Below are 17,832 nucleotides of genomic sequence, written 5' to 3' on the forward strand. Positions count from 1 at the left end.
TTTGTTGATTATTTGCAATGGAAATGCTGAAAAATGACACTTATTTACATTTATTTGAACGTGCCATATACAGTATATACCCAGAGCAGAATTAATGTTTAACTATTTCACACATAATTTGAATAACGTGAGGACAAAAGCTGGACTGGGTGCTGAACATATTGCATGTGATAATGAAGGTCTGAGTTTTAAAGGTCAGGTTTATGACTATCTTGCTTGTTATAACTCAACTTTAATTGTTCTTTTAGCAAACAAAATTGTTTTTACATGTGCGTCTACTGGCAAGTGGCAAATGATTCACACAGGTTCACACAGGTGTCCTCACAGAACCACAGGTGAAGTTCACTTTATGTCCCACTAACAGGAGCAGAACCTGGTTGCAAGAAACCCCTTAAGCTAAGAAAACTCTAGTGACAATACACTTACAATAAGAACTAAACGCTTTCTTAGCTTAAGCGGTTTCTAGGGCTGATTTCTGAATCATGAGATGTCTTGATGTCTTGTCGGAGTGGTGGTGGTGGTGTAGTGGTCTAAGCACCATAACTGGTAATCAGAAGGATGCTGGTTCAAGCCCCACAGCCACCACCATTGTGTCCTTGAGCAAGGCACTTAACTCCAGGTTGCTCTGGGGGGATTGTCCCTGTAATAAGTGAACTGTAAGTCACTTTGGATAAAAGCATCTGCCAAATGCATAAATGTCTTTATTGTCTTCCTCTAGAACAGAGAGTAGCTTGTACATCAGTCTTCTTGTCATCATTTGCTTCAAAAGTTAATAAGTAACCTCAATACTGTTATAAAATGACATTTCTAATCGGCATCATAAAACTGGTAGATGTGTTAACATGTGCCCTTCACTCTGAGGGCAATGCCAGGGAGGAGATTGAGGGAAGAAGAAAGAGGAATTGTACCCAACATCACATTGATGTTATTATCAGTCATTATCCTATATAAGCATGTTTTACAGGGCATTTGTTACTTTCAAGGTCTGTTAGCTGTTGTTGAAATCAGTGTTCATACTCCCAGATCGGAGAGACTTCTGAGCTAATGATGCATGAGGGACAATGACTTTGTGAGTGACATTTTAACCAAAAGCTTCAGACCACATCAAAAATTTAAAGTATTAATCAACTATCAGTGTTGTTTACTAGATCTTACCAGGGTTCCCACACCTTTAACCCAATGCAAAAATCATTGCACTCCCAAAAGTGTGATATGTAGCTAATTAAATATTTTAAAGCTTAGTATAACAAGATAAATGTATACTGGAAATCACAATTAGTATAATAACCGATCTTAGTTTTCCAACCCTGTCTTACTGATGCAAGCACTTGAAAAGGACAGGAAACTGAGATTTGAGACCCACATGAACCCAAATGAAAACTGAATTTTGTCATTCCAGTGTAACTCGGGACATGCTGCATATCAAAGTGAAATGGAACAATCCCTGCATTACCCTGTTCTAGGCTTACAGTGCTCTTGTTGAAAGATGGAGTTCCTTATGTATTAACATGCTCTGATCAATGTATAAAGAAAGAGGAAAACAGAAAAAAGTATTTATCTTTCACAAATGTTTTCAATTTGAAATCTATGAGCAGAGATTACAAAGGTGCGGCACAGAGACACACACACACAATGTAATCACAGTAGTTGAAACACGTGCCAGCACAAGTAAACAGACGCTGTAAACAGAATGTGACAACAACAATGAACATACTGTGCCTTTAAGACAATGCATTACAAGTTTGACCCTGGTTGTGCAAGACATCTTCATATGAAATGAGCACATGTGATTTAGTTCAGGAAGTACACCTTTTTAATTCTTTAACAGAAGTGAGGTATTAACTGTTTGTCAAATACGTTCCATATTGATTTACTTTATTGTAAATACATTTATAGATTTAGTTTAAAAAGATAACTTTAAAAGTGCAAGCCATTATGATAAATCCTAACCAGTAGTGCAAAACCTTATTGGCTAAGCCTCTCTAGTTTGAATTCCAGTGTACAATTAAAGGTTTTAGAGGGAAAAAATACAACACATTAATTTACTCCAATCCCACATTTCTATGCATACCAAAAAGAACTGGTGATTCACACAGAAAAACAAAAGAAACTTGGTAAAATGCGAGCATCATTATGGATGTCATGTCAGAAATGTCCAAAAAAAAAATGGAAAATAAGTCTCGTGGTTTTACGTGATTGGATGCTGAAAAAGTTAATTCTCTTTTTTTTTTGCAGAGCAGATGGAATTAATGCTTTTCTGTAACTCCATATTAGGACTTTGCACCTTTGGCCACTGCCATACCAATAAGGCCTGCCAATCCGGCCACACCTAATCCAATACCGCCAACAATCGCCATGCCAACCAAGCCATCTGAAAAAAAAAAAGAAGAAAAAAAAAAAAAATCACTATTTTAATATACAGTAATATTCTGTATTAAATACAAGTTTAGCTCAATAAACAGCATTTATGGCATAATGTTCATTACTACAAAAGTTTATTTAAATTTGCCCCTTATTTAAAAAAAAAAAAAAACTAAAACAATTGAGAATACAGTGAGGCACTTACAAAGGAAGTGGGGGCCAATTTTTGGAGGATTTAACCCTTATGCACTGCTCATCACTGAAACGCGTTCCAGTTGTTCCCGGTCAAAAGTGATGTGTATTTTTTTTAATTGTTATGAAAGAACTCTTATTCAAATCAGAAAAGCACTAAAGTTGTGCATTTTGGGTGGGATTTCTTTTCTTCTATTTACTGATTTATTTACCTATCTGACCTTGAATTTGAGCGTGAAAATTTTCTTCTTTTTTTTTTTACTTATTTTCTCAAATACTGAACCAATTCTCATAAATAACATTCAGTTTGAAAGCTTAAAGTCTCAAGAATCAAACTGTGCTGTCCATTTAAAAAACAAACAAAACAAAAAAAAACTGATGAAATTACAAGTATATACACTAGATGGCAGCAGAGAGCTACTTATTCTGCATTTAGATCTACTGTATATTTAAACATTATAAAGACTCCTTTTGTCAAAGTTTAGAATTTTGTTTGATTTATATTTATATGAATAATTGTTTGATTTATGATATCAGTTTTTGCATACCTGAAATGAGTAGAATAACAAGTTATAACCTAATTGACCAAAATAAAACAAAAATGTAAGCAATAATAATAAAAATAATATAAAGATGTTAAATAATTAATTAGCTGGTAAATACAAAACCACTGAGGCTACTTGAATGTCTCTTGACATGTTTTTTTAAATATTTTATTGTGCATTTATGTGTTAATAAGTTAATAAAACATTCAAACTCTAAATGAATTCATTATGAATGCATGTAGCCTAAAGTATGTAGCCTATATTGTGACCTTTCTCTTTAGTCACTTTCTTTCTAGCAATACATGACACATTAGACCAATGCTTTGGCAACGTTACCGCTTATGTCAAACACGGAAGTGGTGGCAAAAACCATGCGCAAAAAAAACCTTTATTGGATTACGTTGTTGAAAAATTATTTCTGAGGGCTTTCGTTTTCTGCTGTGGCTTCAAGATCATCAAAAGAGCTGACTGGACTGAGGAGATCATTTCAACTCACAACTTTGAAAAAAATTATAGCGAACATGATTACATGTTTGTTATTAACTAATATCATTATATAATTGTATCACTAAGATTATGTTTGTATTTATGATGGTTTTGTGTCATACGTTCATTTAATCCTCTAATCTGTCAAATCTAACATAACAATCAGCGGGCTTTCTGCCACCACAGCTGACATTTTTGTAAGACCTTATTCACAGTAGCGCCATGTTTGAATTTTTAACGGGAACGGAAATGAGGCTGTGAGGGATAGACTTACCATTTCTTCAATGGCATGTACGGTTTAAATCTGTAAAAAGCTTCAATATCCCTTCTGATTTTCCACAACTTTCCACAAACTGCTGTCTGGAGTGTTTTGTTTACTGAGTGTCCTTTTGTACATGGAAGGATCCAAAAACTCTTTCAACTGCAGTACAGCCCATTGAAGAGACTGTACGTCTATCCCGCACAGCCTTGTTGTCATTGTCATTAAAAATCAAAGATGGAGCTGCTGTGAATAAGGTCTAGCATGTGCTGAATAACATATATATATATATATCTTTTTTTCTTGGCAGATATTTTTGCAGATAACCGATAGTTCCAAAAAGCAACTATCGCCATCGATATATCGGTCTAGCTCTATTGGAGAGCATTTTGTCAGGTTTAAATGTTGCTCTATTTCACCTTTTGTAAGTGCATTGTTGATGAGTTTCTCCAGTTCCAGGGCCTGTTTGTTTTCTGGTTCATTCTTGAGCAGAGTACGAATGTACTTCAATGCTCTCTCATACTCCTGAGACAAGAAGAAAAGATTAATGCAGAAAAGGGTGGTGAGGGAACAGAAGACAGGTAAAGAGGTTCATTTTAAACAAGTAGCCTAACTTAATGAAATTATGTAAATCGGCATTATAAACACTGATCCTGGAGGACCCCCGACATGACACATTCTGAGTGTTTCCCTTATCTGATACACCCATTATTAGAGCAATCTATGCCCTGAAATGAGTGTGTTTGATTTTCTTTATAATACATGTGGCAGGGCGGGGGGCGGATAAATGGACCGCAAACACAAGCGCTCCTCATAAACGCTTCTAGCACCTTTTTTCCATTAGCCCACATTTATTCTATGAAATCAAATTACATTGAAATACACATTATGAGAAATATTTTTAAATTGTATGAAAAAACATCATACGTGTACGTACGAGTTGTACAATTCCTGGATTTTTAAATAGCTAAAATCATCCAACTTAGTGGATTGTTTGGACCAATTATTCAGTGGACAATTCGGCTACATACACTAAAATAAACCTCTTTCTAAACAAGAACAACTGATGAGTGGTAACAGGCCATTTCACAGGTGAAATGCTCATTTTAACGTTAATTTGTGGCATTTCTTCGAAATACTGTGCATCTGCTCAGTCAACCTTTCCTCAAATTCATCCTATGAAATTGTAGGTTCACACACTGGAATGCTCAAATAAGCACATTTTTATTTTTAGAATACATATTTAACAAATAAATATTGTGCTGTTTATTATAAGATTTACAGCAATCGATAAAGAATCAAGAAAATGAGCCTGGAAACGACTCCGAAATCGATTCCGATACAGGAATCAGAATTGGACTCAACTCTAAAATTTCTGAAATTGTACAGCCCTAATGTTTTAAGCACTTTGCACATTTTTGTATACTAGGGTGACCATACGTCCTCTTTTTCGGACTTTAAAAAATGTGTCTGGCCAGGATTTCTAAATTTGCAAAAACGTCCTGGATTCAGCTTTAATTGCATTATGATGCGCATCTGGTCTAATACTTCATTGTGTGTGCAAGTATATTTACATTGCTTTAACCCCTCTTTGCAAGTCCCGCATTCTTGCACACCAATTGATCAATTTCTCAGTGAAAGCACCAAGCGCTGTTGTGTTCGGCATCAAACAGTTACTTGACAGTAACAGCAAATGACAGCTGAGTGCCCAAACGAAAGTGCAAATTTAGATTTGCACAAAAAATTCCCATGCTATCGTCCAGGTGGAGACCCGTGGGAAGCAGAATGTATGACATGTAAAGCTGCACTTATGTGTCAGTTGCTAATAAAGATGAAAGTGATTTTGAAGCACACATCAGCTCTGGGAAGCATAAAGGGTCAGCAAAAGGTGAAAGTTCATCAGGTAAATTAACAGACTACATTTTGCAACCAAGTAAAATTGTTGTCACATTACTTCACTTTCCATGGCCATTCAAATATAATAGTAAATGAAGGTACACTCATGGCATCCAATATTTAATTTTACTACATGGACATTCAAAAGAATGTTGGAAATTTGTATTTATTAATATATATTTGTGTTATGCTAATAGTGTGTCTTTTTCACAGTATTAAAAAAAGGTTAAAACAAGAGGAAGTCATTATTTGTTTCATGACTGCAATTTTTCAGGAGAACTGGAGTGGGATAAGATGGAATCCTTCTTACAAGGCTTGTCTCTTGAACATTATCTATAAAAATGATCTATGAATTCTGGAGGTTGTCTAGAAACAGGGTAGGGGAAAAACTGAAATAATCATCTGCCAGGGACTATCATAAAAAGATAACAAGCACATTTATTAGCTGTGGGATAAATCCTTGCACACCAAAAATATAGTATACATTACAGGTAAAATGTTAACCTGCTGCTCACCTTAAGTCTGTAGTTTGCAACAGCAAGGTAAAAGAGATAGTCTCTCTGATCAACTTTTTTGCTTGTATGGATCAGTTCTGTTGTAAGAAAACAGTCACATTCAACTAGATATTATAACATCTGTGCCCAGAAAAGGCATGCTCATTTCCAGCAGGACAGCAAATGTACTGCTGGAGTTCATGCAAGCCATAACTAACTACAGAAATAACTAAAAGACATGCTGAGTTACTGACCTTCCAATAGCTGTATGCCTTTAATTATGTCATTTGTGTACTTGCTTCTGATCAAACACCAGGCGTACTCAAATGTGGTTTCCTTGGAAACGGGTCCTTTCACCAGCTCAGAGTTATATTTCTTCTCAAACCTCTAAAAGAAAAGAGCAATGTGGATGGATGGCTGGAATCAGATTTACTCAGTTACATCATTAGGAGGAGGAGGAGGATGATGATGATGATGATGATGATGATGATGATGATAATGATGATGATAATGATGATGATGATAATGATGTCAAGATCACGTGCTCCCCATGGACAACAATCATACACTAACTTTTATTGGAGAATGATTAGTTGCACTTTTATCTCCACCTTGAATTAAATCAGACAAACGTCTGTTTCCATGGAAATAGTAGGATCACATAGTTGTTGTATTATTATAGTAACATAGATTATAAGACAGTACCTATTCAAGAACAGGCATTAATACACTATCAAAGAGTTGTGAACATAATAGAACGTGTAATTTTATAGGACCACATTGTAAGTCACTCCATCAAAGCAACAATGTATCACGTTCGGGAAAGTTTACTGATGTCATCATTCGATTATATAGTAGAACTGCGACAGTCGAAACTCGAATTAAAAGCCAGTGTCGTTCTAATCAGCGTTTCCTCCACACAAACATTGTTACTATGTTATTTCGGAAGATAGTTATATATAATATTAAAAAATATATATATATAGAAAATGTCTTTACCTTTAGATCTTCTGGTGCCACAAGATCTGACACAACCTCCTCCATCTTTGCGGAAAATCAACAGTCGTATGTTTGAGGCAGTTGTCAAATTAAAAGTCAGCGATTACGTCATATTGGCTTCATTTTTGTAGGACCAGCCGCACATGCGTCTATCCAAAGGTAACAGATGTTTGTGCGGTAATGATACACATCTTTTTGAGTTTTTTATGTAAAACATTTTTTATTATTGTATTACAATAATGAGAATCAGCATTGAAAACAATGGGTGTAACAAAAACAAAACATCCGAATGCATTGCAGTAATGAGAACTGGGAGTAAAATGTGCTTAGATGTCCTGAAAATATTGTCACAATGCAAGAAAATCTGGTGGTCGTAAATATAGGTCTTCATTTTCTTTATGCAAAATATTATTTTGTTTATTCTTTGTATCAATAGATTTGGGGTTAACTATGACCAGTATATGGGTGTTTACGGTGATAAACATCTCTTTGTTTTTGACACATAACCATTTTATAATAATAGTGCTTTGATAGTTTTACCTCACTCCTTTATGAGCCAGTATGCTACTAGTGGGGTAATCATCATCATCATCATCATCATCATCATCATCATCCTCACTAGTTGCCTGTGTATGCCTGTACAATTAATGTATTTATTAAAGTTAATAAAACTTTGTTATATTTATTATGTCTTTAAAAATGTAATTCTGTTCAATTGTTATTGTAATTGTATTTTTATTACAGTAGCCTTTTTTTGTTGTTTGTATTGATAATTTGGAAATAGTGTAAAGCAACCATGCCACTAATTTATGTTATTTATTTATGTATTGATGTATTTATTTTTGGTTTGTTGCACGCGATGTGTAATAATGTAATAATTGTGGCTTTTATTTTGACAAATACATTTCCAGTAGTTATTTCAAGACTTTCCGCTAGGGGTCGCTGTCTTCATGCTGACTGTAGTCACGTGGTAAACGGAGTAGGACGGCCATCTTCCCTAAACACAAACAACAAGAGCGTACTATCAACACGCACCGAGATTGGAGAGAGAGAGTTAAAACAGTGAAAACGGAATACGATTCTCGAGGAGGAGCACAGAACACAAATAACTGCACATGCATTCAAAGTCAATGTCGTAGAGTTTGACGGCGCGACTGGACAGTAGAAATTGCTATCGGTAGCACCAGATACGGTGAGCAACTGTTTCTCTCTCCCCTTGAGTGTTTGTGGCGTTAATGGCAGATGAGGGTTGCATTAAGTTTCATGCAAACTTGGAAATGGTAGGGCAGTGTGTATGTTATTAGAAAATGCCCACGATTGCGTAATGGGCTTTAAGTGATCTTTGCATATGTGGGTAGGAATACGTCGTGCTGTTTTGGCTGCGATGGGTTTTTGTGTTTGGTAAGGCAACTCTGGCCGTGGGTTGAAGGCCACGGGAAGCAGCGGAGTGGAGTTTGGTGGGGGAGTGTGCAGGCAATGCACGCAATGCACGCGACGCCCCTCTAAACTCCTCTAGACCCCCGCAGTCAAGACAACACGAGACCAACCTGCTTTTTTGGTAGTTTGCTGGTCATGCCAAAAATATTCAGCAGGGATGTCTTGCCCTTGTATAAAGATATATTCGTTTCCCCCCTCACGCATCGTTGCGGTGGCGAGTATTTTCTGCTGGTTAGTTTAAATCGCAGAAGCACCCTTTTAGCAGTTCGACCCAGTCGTTTGCTCTCCCTATGTCTCGTTTGTTCATATTTTGCACTGTTTGCGGATATTTGACAGTTGTTCGCATAAGTATGATTGCAAATGCTCTGTTGCGACAGTTCCTTGTTTAATTGTAAGGTCAAAATTTGCATTTAAATTCCTAATTGAATAAAATGGGCCTTCAGTTGTTCTTGAGATGGTGCACGCCCCTCTCTCAGACGTGCATGGAATATTATTGCAAACGCACAAATGCAAGTCTCAATCTTTCTTATGACCCTAAATGATGTCCCAAAAATCCTCCAGTTTTTCTTAAGATGGTGCATGCCACTCTCGCAGGCATGCATTCTCGTGAAGTACTTCATAAGAACCAGACTCCTCCAGTATTTGTTCTCAGGTTTATTCTGTTGCTTGGATATTTCTGTTGCTATGACATCTGTAGGTGCTGTGATTTAAACCCCTGGGATTTTCTATTTCCGTCTTCATGCTATTCTGATTGAAACAACCATTTTTAGTTGTGTAGTCCAAATGTGTCAGTAGTTCTAGAAATATTTTAACATATAAGCTGGCTGAAATGCATGCCATACCCTCCCTTTCAAAATTACAGTGCAAGACCTTGTGGCTTTTTGTGGGGACAGTTGTATTTTGAGGTACTTAGTGTTTCTAAATGCACAGTCTGTTATAACACGAATGTGATCGCGTTATTTAAATGGGTCATGGCATGCATTTTTTTCTTCCCTTGGGGTACACTTATAATGTTAATGATTTTGCACAAAAATAAACCAGTCGCAATGTAGTATATTAAATGACCTGTTTCTACCCTGTCTTTGGCCCTCTGTCTGAAACACTCAGTTTTGTGTGCACTTCACATTTAAGACATGCCCACTGTTATGATTGGCTGATATCACTGTAAAGTAAATGCCCTTCAGCCATTACAAGTGTGGAACTGTATTTTCCAAGAATTAAAACTAGCAAGCGATTATTACCAAAATCCCCTAAAAGCACTCCGTCCAGGTAATCATTGATATGAACAACGAACATATGTCCCAATTTTTTACCATGACCCAATTTAAAATTTGTCGACCGGTGGAGGAGGATTCTCCCTGAATAAAATCCACACTTAAATACAGTCAAATGTGCATCACAATGTGTTCATTTTGGCCAAAATGTGTGACATCATGGCTATAATGAGACGGATGAGAAAGCTGACAGCCTTAATACCACATACTTCACCATTGTTTTTCGTTTCGTCTTAAAGAGCACGTGAACCGCTCTGATGTGCACGCTGTCAGCAAAGGCTCGTGCCATACTCCTGTGAAAATATAAACGACCAAGTATAACATTTCATAATAAACACAAAGAGCTCAAGCTTCACTTTAAACAATCGTATATTGACAAACGTTTCTTGTAATTGTGATCTGCAGTGAAGTGGAGGAGATGCACGCTTACTCTATTCCTGTATAGTGATAAAATAATTTAACAAAATCTCAAAGGTTTTGCTTCATGAGAAATAAGGGCTCGTGGTTTTAATCAAAGAGCATTAAAATAGCGTGTGAAAGTGAAGAAATTAGGACAGAAGTATTTTAGTATGCAAAATGTTCCTTTAAAGAGTTCCAGTAAAACTGACCAAAACTCAAGTTGAACAAAATGAGAAGTATTTAGAAACATTTTGATATTTAAAACATCATTTTTCATGTCATTCACAAGTTTTTAAAGCCTTAAAATGAAGTCATATATCCCCATTTTATTATTTGATTTATATCTTTGAAGATAAATCTGAAATATGACACTATTTATATGACATTTAAACTTGAAAGTCCTAAAAGAGACAATTAATCACCATAGCCCTAAAACTAGTGGTGCACCAGTCAGGATATTTGAGGCCGATCTCAGATTTTTCACACGAAGATTGGCCGATACCGATATTTAAAAAGAGCCCTTTGCAACACTTTTGCAAGTTATATTGTGCAGTTATATGTTTATATTCCACACAGTAAAATTATGGTAACACTTTACATTTGTTAACATTGTTTAAGAACATTACTGTAGTTAACCTGAACTAATGAACTTAATCTTTGTTGCAACAAATAATATTACTAGAGATACCGATATTTAAAATAACATCGTTATTTTTTTTCTTGTTGTTATTTAATCCCCCTTTGGTGCCAATGAAACAAAGAAATCTTCATTATAATAAATGAGCAATAAATCTTCACAGAAGCTTAAATGTAAAAGTGATTATAAAATATAAAAGATTATTAATAAATACAAACATAAATAGGGCTATCTTTCAGCTTGTGCTTTTCATACAGAATACAAAGTTCTTGTGTTTCCATTAAGAACAAACTTACTGTAGGTTGAAACATGGGGCTGAACATGGGCCTCTTTACAAAACCAAAATTGGCCTCTTAGGGAATATCTTCCCATACCTTTGCAAGCGAGCATCCAGTGGCGCCTGCAGCTGTACGGCTGTGTACCATGAGCGCTCCGACTGACCTGAGAAGTATTTACTCACAGAATATTTCACCAACAATGAAATGTGCCCTGTATTTCTGTTGGCTCTTTAAAAGAACTAGCAATGCCCAATTTGCAAATGAATAATTCTTTGAGTTGGTTCTTTTCAGCCAAACAGGCTTGCAAAAGGATCTGAATTGATTCGTAATTCAGTACAATTTGTTCAGAACGCTCTCTCACTGAATCATTTTGAGCGTTTTTTCACACAGTAAAACAGCATCTGGATATTTATGAATACAGTGCTGGAGACAGCATAAATGTACCTACTGTCAACTGAAACAAAAGGCTGTCTATTTGAGAGGTAACTTTGAGAAACTTCAGCTAGTGCTGTGTCATGTGAACAAGGGGCTGTTCAAACTGAATGTGTTTTTGCATCCGCTCATGTTGTTTTTCAACCGTCTTCCATGTAAACTTTTGCTAGATGGATGTCTTTTGACAACGGCATCACTGTGTTTTTAGCATCTCTCTCAGGAGCGCAGCATTTTTAGATGCTGTGTCAAGTTAAAAAAAAACTTCTTCAACGATATACACGTTTCTCGAGACTCCAGCGTTCTGCTCTATTCGTTGTGGTGTGTTTTGCTTTTTTAGTGCAAAAACGCATCTGTCTGAACAGTTACTGGAAGAAATGAATGCTTTGGTGTTGGTACCACCTGTTGGACCTTCTCCAAGTCAACCGCAAATAACCAAGACATAAAAACAGATAAACATCGGCCACTGCCATTGGTGAATGACATTGTATTTGCTGATTGCAGTTAACAAGTCGAATATTGGCCGATACTGATGTTTGGCCAATAAATCGGTGTGTCCCTAAATATAACATTTTTTAAATCAGAAGTTGTATTGGTTAACAATAGTTAATGCTCTATGAACTATCATGAACTAACAATGAACAATTGTAATTTTATTAACTAACATTAAATCGAATAAAGGCTGTAAAAATGACATGGTGTCCCAATTAATTAATCACATATACAAATAGTAGCTGAGAAAGCCCCTCATATAACAATAATTTAATATATAAAGATTTTACTTATTTATATCAATATATAATTATACATGGTTATCTTTAAATATTACAAAATTATATATATATATATATATATATATATATATATATATATATAAAATATTCAGATAATTAAAATGCATTACATTCCTGTAGCAGAAGAGTTAATCATTGATAAGACAATATAAAAAGCAGCTTTAGAATACAATGTATTGTTTACTACCATATTATTGAACATAAGTCAATCATTGACACTCAGTTCACAGCAAGTGAATTTGTCAATCAGTTGGAGATTTATTATGAGGGCTTGTTTAAGGACCATCAATTTACACCTGCGTCAGACATTTTTATTTTTTATTAATGCTTACAAAACTTTTACATCTAGAGCCCAGAGGTATATTAAAACAAACAACAACAAAAAGGAAAATAAATAAACAGTTTAATAAAAATATCAAATTGTTTACATATTTCAGTAAACTTTACAGCTTTCTTGTTTCTCAAATTGGAAATTGTTCTTAGGTTTTGCTGAACCTCTGAATTAAAAATTAAAACTAATTGTTTAAAACACCATACTTACATTTATGAATACTAAACTTTGCCAACAAAAGCAGAACATTAATCAAATATTCCTTATGAAGAGACGTCATAGCTAAAAAAAACGAATAAAACATTTTCAAAACAAAGTTGAAAGCTGGGAATAATATGATCAATAACAATCTTGCAGAAATCAGACCAAAAACAAGTCGAGTAGGGACAACTCCAAAATAAATGAAAAATGTTTCCTCCTGCAGACCACAAAATGTTCAGAATATATCGACGTCACAATTAAATCTCTCTACAAGAAAATAATTAGTGAGGTAGTACTTATAAATAAGTTTGAAGGAAATTTCTTTGATTTTATTCGCGATTTAAATATTTATGGGTAACTTCCAAATTTTGCACCATCTCAATCCAGCCGCATCCTGCGTCAGACATGTTTGTGTCGCGTCTCGGGTGCGATGCATCATAAACATAAAATGTTTAGGTCACTGTATCAAGTTAAATATAGTTTAATACTCAAACAGATTGTCATGACTCTCGTTACATAACATATACTCAGATTTGTATACGCATGTTTATTTGTTTTTTAATTCGTTTTCATACACGTTAGCAGTCTCTTTATCCTCTCCGTGCTCACAGTTCAGTAATTCAGAATTTAACTGTAATAACTCTAGAAAATGGGCAACTTAATATTCATTCACGTGTATTTCATACACATTTGTAAAAACAATCCTGCATATTCATCTGAATAACAGCATGTCTAAAATATTTGTTTGACAATTAATTGTCAGCCAAATTGTATAAACGTGACCACCTTACAACAATCTGTCAACTCAAAACGAAGGTTTTGTATGTTGTGGAGGCGTCATTTGCATATATGCGCAACCGTGAATCATGTCTTGGCATGTGCACTGTCCACCAGGCTGACACATTTCTTTGTTTTTAAAGGTAAACTCATCTTGGATTTACACTAACACCTAACAACGTGGATGCAGCATCATACAAACGCATTAGTTTTCTGATGCCATTGCTGAAAATCCCTATACACATTCACCTGTGATTAATTTAATCCATGAGTGAAGGTGTTTCTTAATGCTGAAATGGCGGTCACACTACACTTAGCGCTCCATTCAAACACATCCGAAGGCAGGTGACCGGAAACGTAAACTCATGAAGAAATTGCGAATTACACTGCATAACAATCTGTACGACGAGAGCACATGTGACCAATTGAAGATCACTACTTTTCTTCATGTGTTTATTACTTTATTAAAATCATGCCCAACAGAACAACAAATGTTGGCGGAATATAACTCATGAGCCGTCAAACTTTCGCAAGCTTACAGCAGGAAACTCTTGAGGGAAAACACAATGGTAAATGTCCTTCGTCTGCCACCATAATACCAGGTTCTTGCCCAAAAGTCCCCATCCAATGCATCTTTGATTTTTGGCTTGAAGAAGAACCCATTCAGGTAATTTTATTCATTCTCGATACTTGCGTTCTTGAGTATTGGAATTGAACTTCTGCAGTTACATTGAATGAGTCCACGAGAACTTAAGAACACAAAAGAATGCACATTGAGTAACAGCCACTGTGTCCAATAACGGGGTGGTTACTAAGATTAAGCAAGAAGTACAGGCCTGTCATTTGATCTAACATGGCTGCCCCCATAATGTGGACCCTCTCCATGTAGAATAAAACAGCTTTTATAAGATTACTGATATGACTGGAGTCCTCATCTCATGTGAGCTGCCATGATCGAAATTACTGTTCATTCCTTTAGGAGTAAAACTTTTTAAAAGAGGAAACAAAATTAAAAGGATTTTGTATGAGGATTTCTTGTTTTCTCCTGCAGGTAAAGAAGGGAGAGGGATTGTCTGGAGTGAGGAGGGGTCACCAGCTGGGGCCTGGTCCACACAGCTTTGCCAATACAAAGGAAAGAGATAGAAAGACACACTCAAACACACAGAGAAGGAGAGCAAGAGTTTTGGAGGCTCATAACTGCTACTGGCAGCTGTATTATCAACAAATTAGTTTAGTCTCGTTTTTGTCGGTTTGTTTCATTCCATAGTCAGTAGACTTTAGTAAGTATCAGACTGTGCAGTTATCACAGTCACACAGGTATTACTCATTTTAGGGTTTCATGTATGTTTTTGGTTCCTGTTTGTTTGCATTTGTTTGTTTCCATCGGCTGTGAACAGGAGATCTTTTTTGCTTTTTTTGCTCTCCTGTACACACGCCCTGAATTAAGGCAGCTATATCCCTCATATCTTAATTTGGAAACTCTTAAAAACACACACACACACACACACACACATACAAACAAATATACACACACCTGTCGGCCCTCTCATCCCAACCTGGTCCAGCCTGCTCTTGCCTGCGCCGCTCCCCTGGACAGGGTAAGAGTTACTTAAAAATGTGTTCGGCAGATGTTTGCAGTGGTCATGCACACTGCGATGAAATACAAGCATTTGTGTGTGAACTGGAGTGTGTGTAGTACATGTTTCACTGCGTTGCATGGTCATATTCAGGTATTTTTGTTTGCAGACTTTCATCTCTGAGAAGGAAAGAAGAATATGACTGCTGAAACACTTAACTTCGGCCCAGAATGGTAACATTTCTGTCTTATAGTCTTTCCCTTCCTTTCTCTTTTGGCATTTCCTTCCCTTATTGCCAGATTGTTCTCTTTCTCCACCTGTCTCATGTATTCTCCCTTCCTCTTCTCTCTCTGACTCAGTTTGCACCTGTTATTAAGATGCCATTTGGGTGATCCGTTAGAAACGGGATGATGCTAAAGACGGGTGCAAACGAAGTACAGAGTTTTTGAGATTTGTCCACTTCTTTCAACTACATTCAGAGGTGGTTGAATGTGGTTGAAAACACGTGCTACCAGATTGGGCTGGTAGTGTAAACACTCATCCATTTGAACGTGCCGCCCAGTAGTGCTGGGTGAAATGGCTAAAATTATCACTGTATTTTCTTAAGCTTTTTCTCTCCACTAAGTCATGGTTTTCTGGTCTTTTCGTATTTCACAACTGACCTTTCCCATGGTTTATCATCCTGACCAGTGTTGGGGTAACGTGATAAAAGTAATATGCGTTATGTAATCAGATTGCTTTTTCGAGTAACGCGTAAAGTAATATTTTTTTATTTTAGACCATAATATAGAGTTATTTTTTAAAATAAGTAAGGCATTGCTTTTGTTCACTTTTCCTTTCCCTGTATTGTGATAAATCAGGAGTAAAAGTGTGCAAACATCGAGGAGGGGCATGTTGGGCATTGTAGTTTTAGAGAGTGCAAGGCTTCTTAGAGATGTTCAGTGAAGTAAGTAGTATGTGTGCGCATGATGGGTATTGTAGTTCTAGAGAGTGTGAGCCATGCTTATCAGCGATGGGCAGAGCACAACAAGTTTTCTTTTAGCCCACCCTGAGATTTTTGTTTTAAAAATGGTAAAATATTGCTGGTGAAGGAATGTAAATCTGAATGCTTCAGTGGAATCCAGTTGGACTCATCATTTGCAGTGGTGGATTTTTTGTGCAGCTGTCATAAATGGCCATTGTCATGACAATCACAGCAAAAGTTAATAAATGTGTTCTAATAAGGCAAGATTTGGTCAAAAATGTAACATTCGCGTAAGCGATGCTTTGATTCTCATGATTGATTCATGTAAGCTGTATTTAAAAGTGTGTGAACGCACATTTTCATGGTATAATATAGTACAGGCATAAGCTGGAGAATTCTTCCCGTGGCCAACGCTTGATTATACAGATACATGGAGCATGAAATGATCACTGACTGTTTGTGCATCTGAATTGCTTTATTTTAAAGCTGCCTGTTACTACTTCTCTAGGATCAGTTTTCATCCAAACTGCTCTGCGGTAAAGCATTTAACATTCAACATTCGTTTGAGTGAAATGCGATTTGATTTATGTGTAAATACACGCTGCATTAAAAAATCAGTAAACGTGTTTAGGCAGAGGGATTATAAAACTAGTCTTCCACTGGCCACAGCATGATATACAGGGTGAAATACTCACTCAATTCACTGACGTATGCAGCCGAAGTGCTCTGTGATACAGCTCCCCTTTACTGGGAGAATGGGATGAGAAAAGCTGACTCTGGATCAGCAGCTACAAGCAACGTACTACATGGTTTATGTACACATACAAAATTTCTTAAAATATTTGACATTTTTGTTCTATAATAAACAAGTAATTTGATTCGTGAAACAAAACGTTTTAAAGACATTTTGGTAACATTAAGAAAGATTGAAGTTGTATCAACCTGCAAGTTTGCAGTTGAATGCGATCAACCAGTGGCGTCTGTACGCACTGTGAATCAGCTCAAAACAAGCATTTACTGAGATGACTTAAGTGAAAAAGATTAATTTATTCATCAGACTTATTCATTGAACATGTTTGGTTGGCATGTCCCACTGAATTTTATCCTGACTTCTGAAAAAACTTCTCAAGTTGACTCTGACATTGTCGATGAGCACTGCACATGATGACATATATAATGCAGGTTCAAGTGTTGGACTTTGCTGCGGTAGGTAAGGCAGTGGTTATTCTTCATTATTCATGTTTGCTGCCATGTTGATGAAAAAAAAATCATGCATATTCCAGTTATAGAGTCTTTATTCTAAATATGGCATGAAGACCTACTGATTGTAGACTTTCTAACTAGCTGTTTGTTTAGTATGCTGATTTGATATGAGTATTATACAGTAGTTAGCATGACCTATAGTGTCTGTACATATCACATATATTTGTATTTAATGCACACCAGAAGAGAGAGTGGCGGTGAGAAAACGTAAAAGAAATGTAATGCTATACTTTCCATAA

The 17,832-nt window shown here is 36.1% G+C and overlaps 2 protein-coding genes across 3 annotated transcripts in view; one reads left to right on the forward strand and one right to left on the reverse strand.

Annotated features, from left to right (window-relative positions):
* Positions 1–253: 253 nt before the first annotated feature.
* Positions 254–7,313, reverse strand: fis1 (fission, mitochondrial 1). The gene is made up of 5 exons (XM_052131984.1): positions 7,233–7,313; positions 6,488–6,620; positions 6,255–6,331; positions 4,263–4,368; positions 254–2,371 (listed from the first exon to the last, which is right to left on the reverse strand). The coding sequence occupies exons 1-5, from the start codon at positions 7,275–7,277 to the stop codon at positions 2,271–2,273; spliced, it is 462 nt and encodes a 153-aa protein (XP_051987944.1). The 5' UTR covers positions 7,278–7,313; the 3' UTR covers positions 254–2,270.
* Positions 7,314–8,235: 922 nt separating this feature from the next.
* LOC127646087 (GRB10-interacting GYF protein 1-like) overlaps positions 8,236–17,832 on the forward strand; it is a 32,089-nt gene continuing 22,492 nt past the window's right edge. For both annotated transcript variants that reach the window (XM_052129549.1, XM_052129552.1), the window contains exons 1-3: positions 8,236–8,424; positions 14,841–15,387; positions 15,536–15,599. In XM_052129549.1, coding sequence (XP_051985509.1) covers positions 15,565–15,599 — 35 coding nt within the window. In that variant the 5' untranslated portion in view covers positions 8,236–8,424; positions 14,841–15,387; positions 15,536–15,564. The remainder of the gene's footprint in view (positions 8,425–14,840; positions 15,388–15,535; positions 15,600–17,832) is intronic.

This window comes from Xyrauchen texanus, chromosome 1 (genome assembly GCF_025860055.1).
Source record: "Xyrauchen texanus isolate HMW12.3.18 chromosome 1, RBS_HiC_50CHRs, whole genome shotgun sequence".
Taxonomy (NCBI): domain Eukaryota; kingdom Metazoa; phylum Chordata; class Actinopteri; order Cypriniformes; family Catostomidae; genus Xyrauchen; species Xyrauchen texanus.

Coding starts and splice junctions, on each gene's coding strand:
- fis1 (XM_052131984.1), bottom strand. CDS start 7,277: ATGGAGGAGGTTGTGTCAGATCTTGTGGCACCAGAAGATCTAAAG. Junction 6,332..6,487: donor AGGCATACAGCTATTGGAAG/GTCAGTAACTCA, acceptor TTCTTACAACAG/AACTGATCCATACAAGCAAA. Junction 4,369..6,254: donor TTGCAAACTACAGACTTAAG/GTGAGCAGCAGG, acceptor TTCTTGTCTCAG/GAGTATGAGAGAGCATTGAA.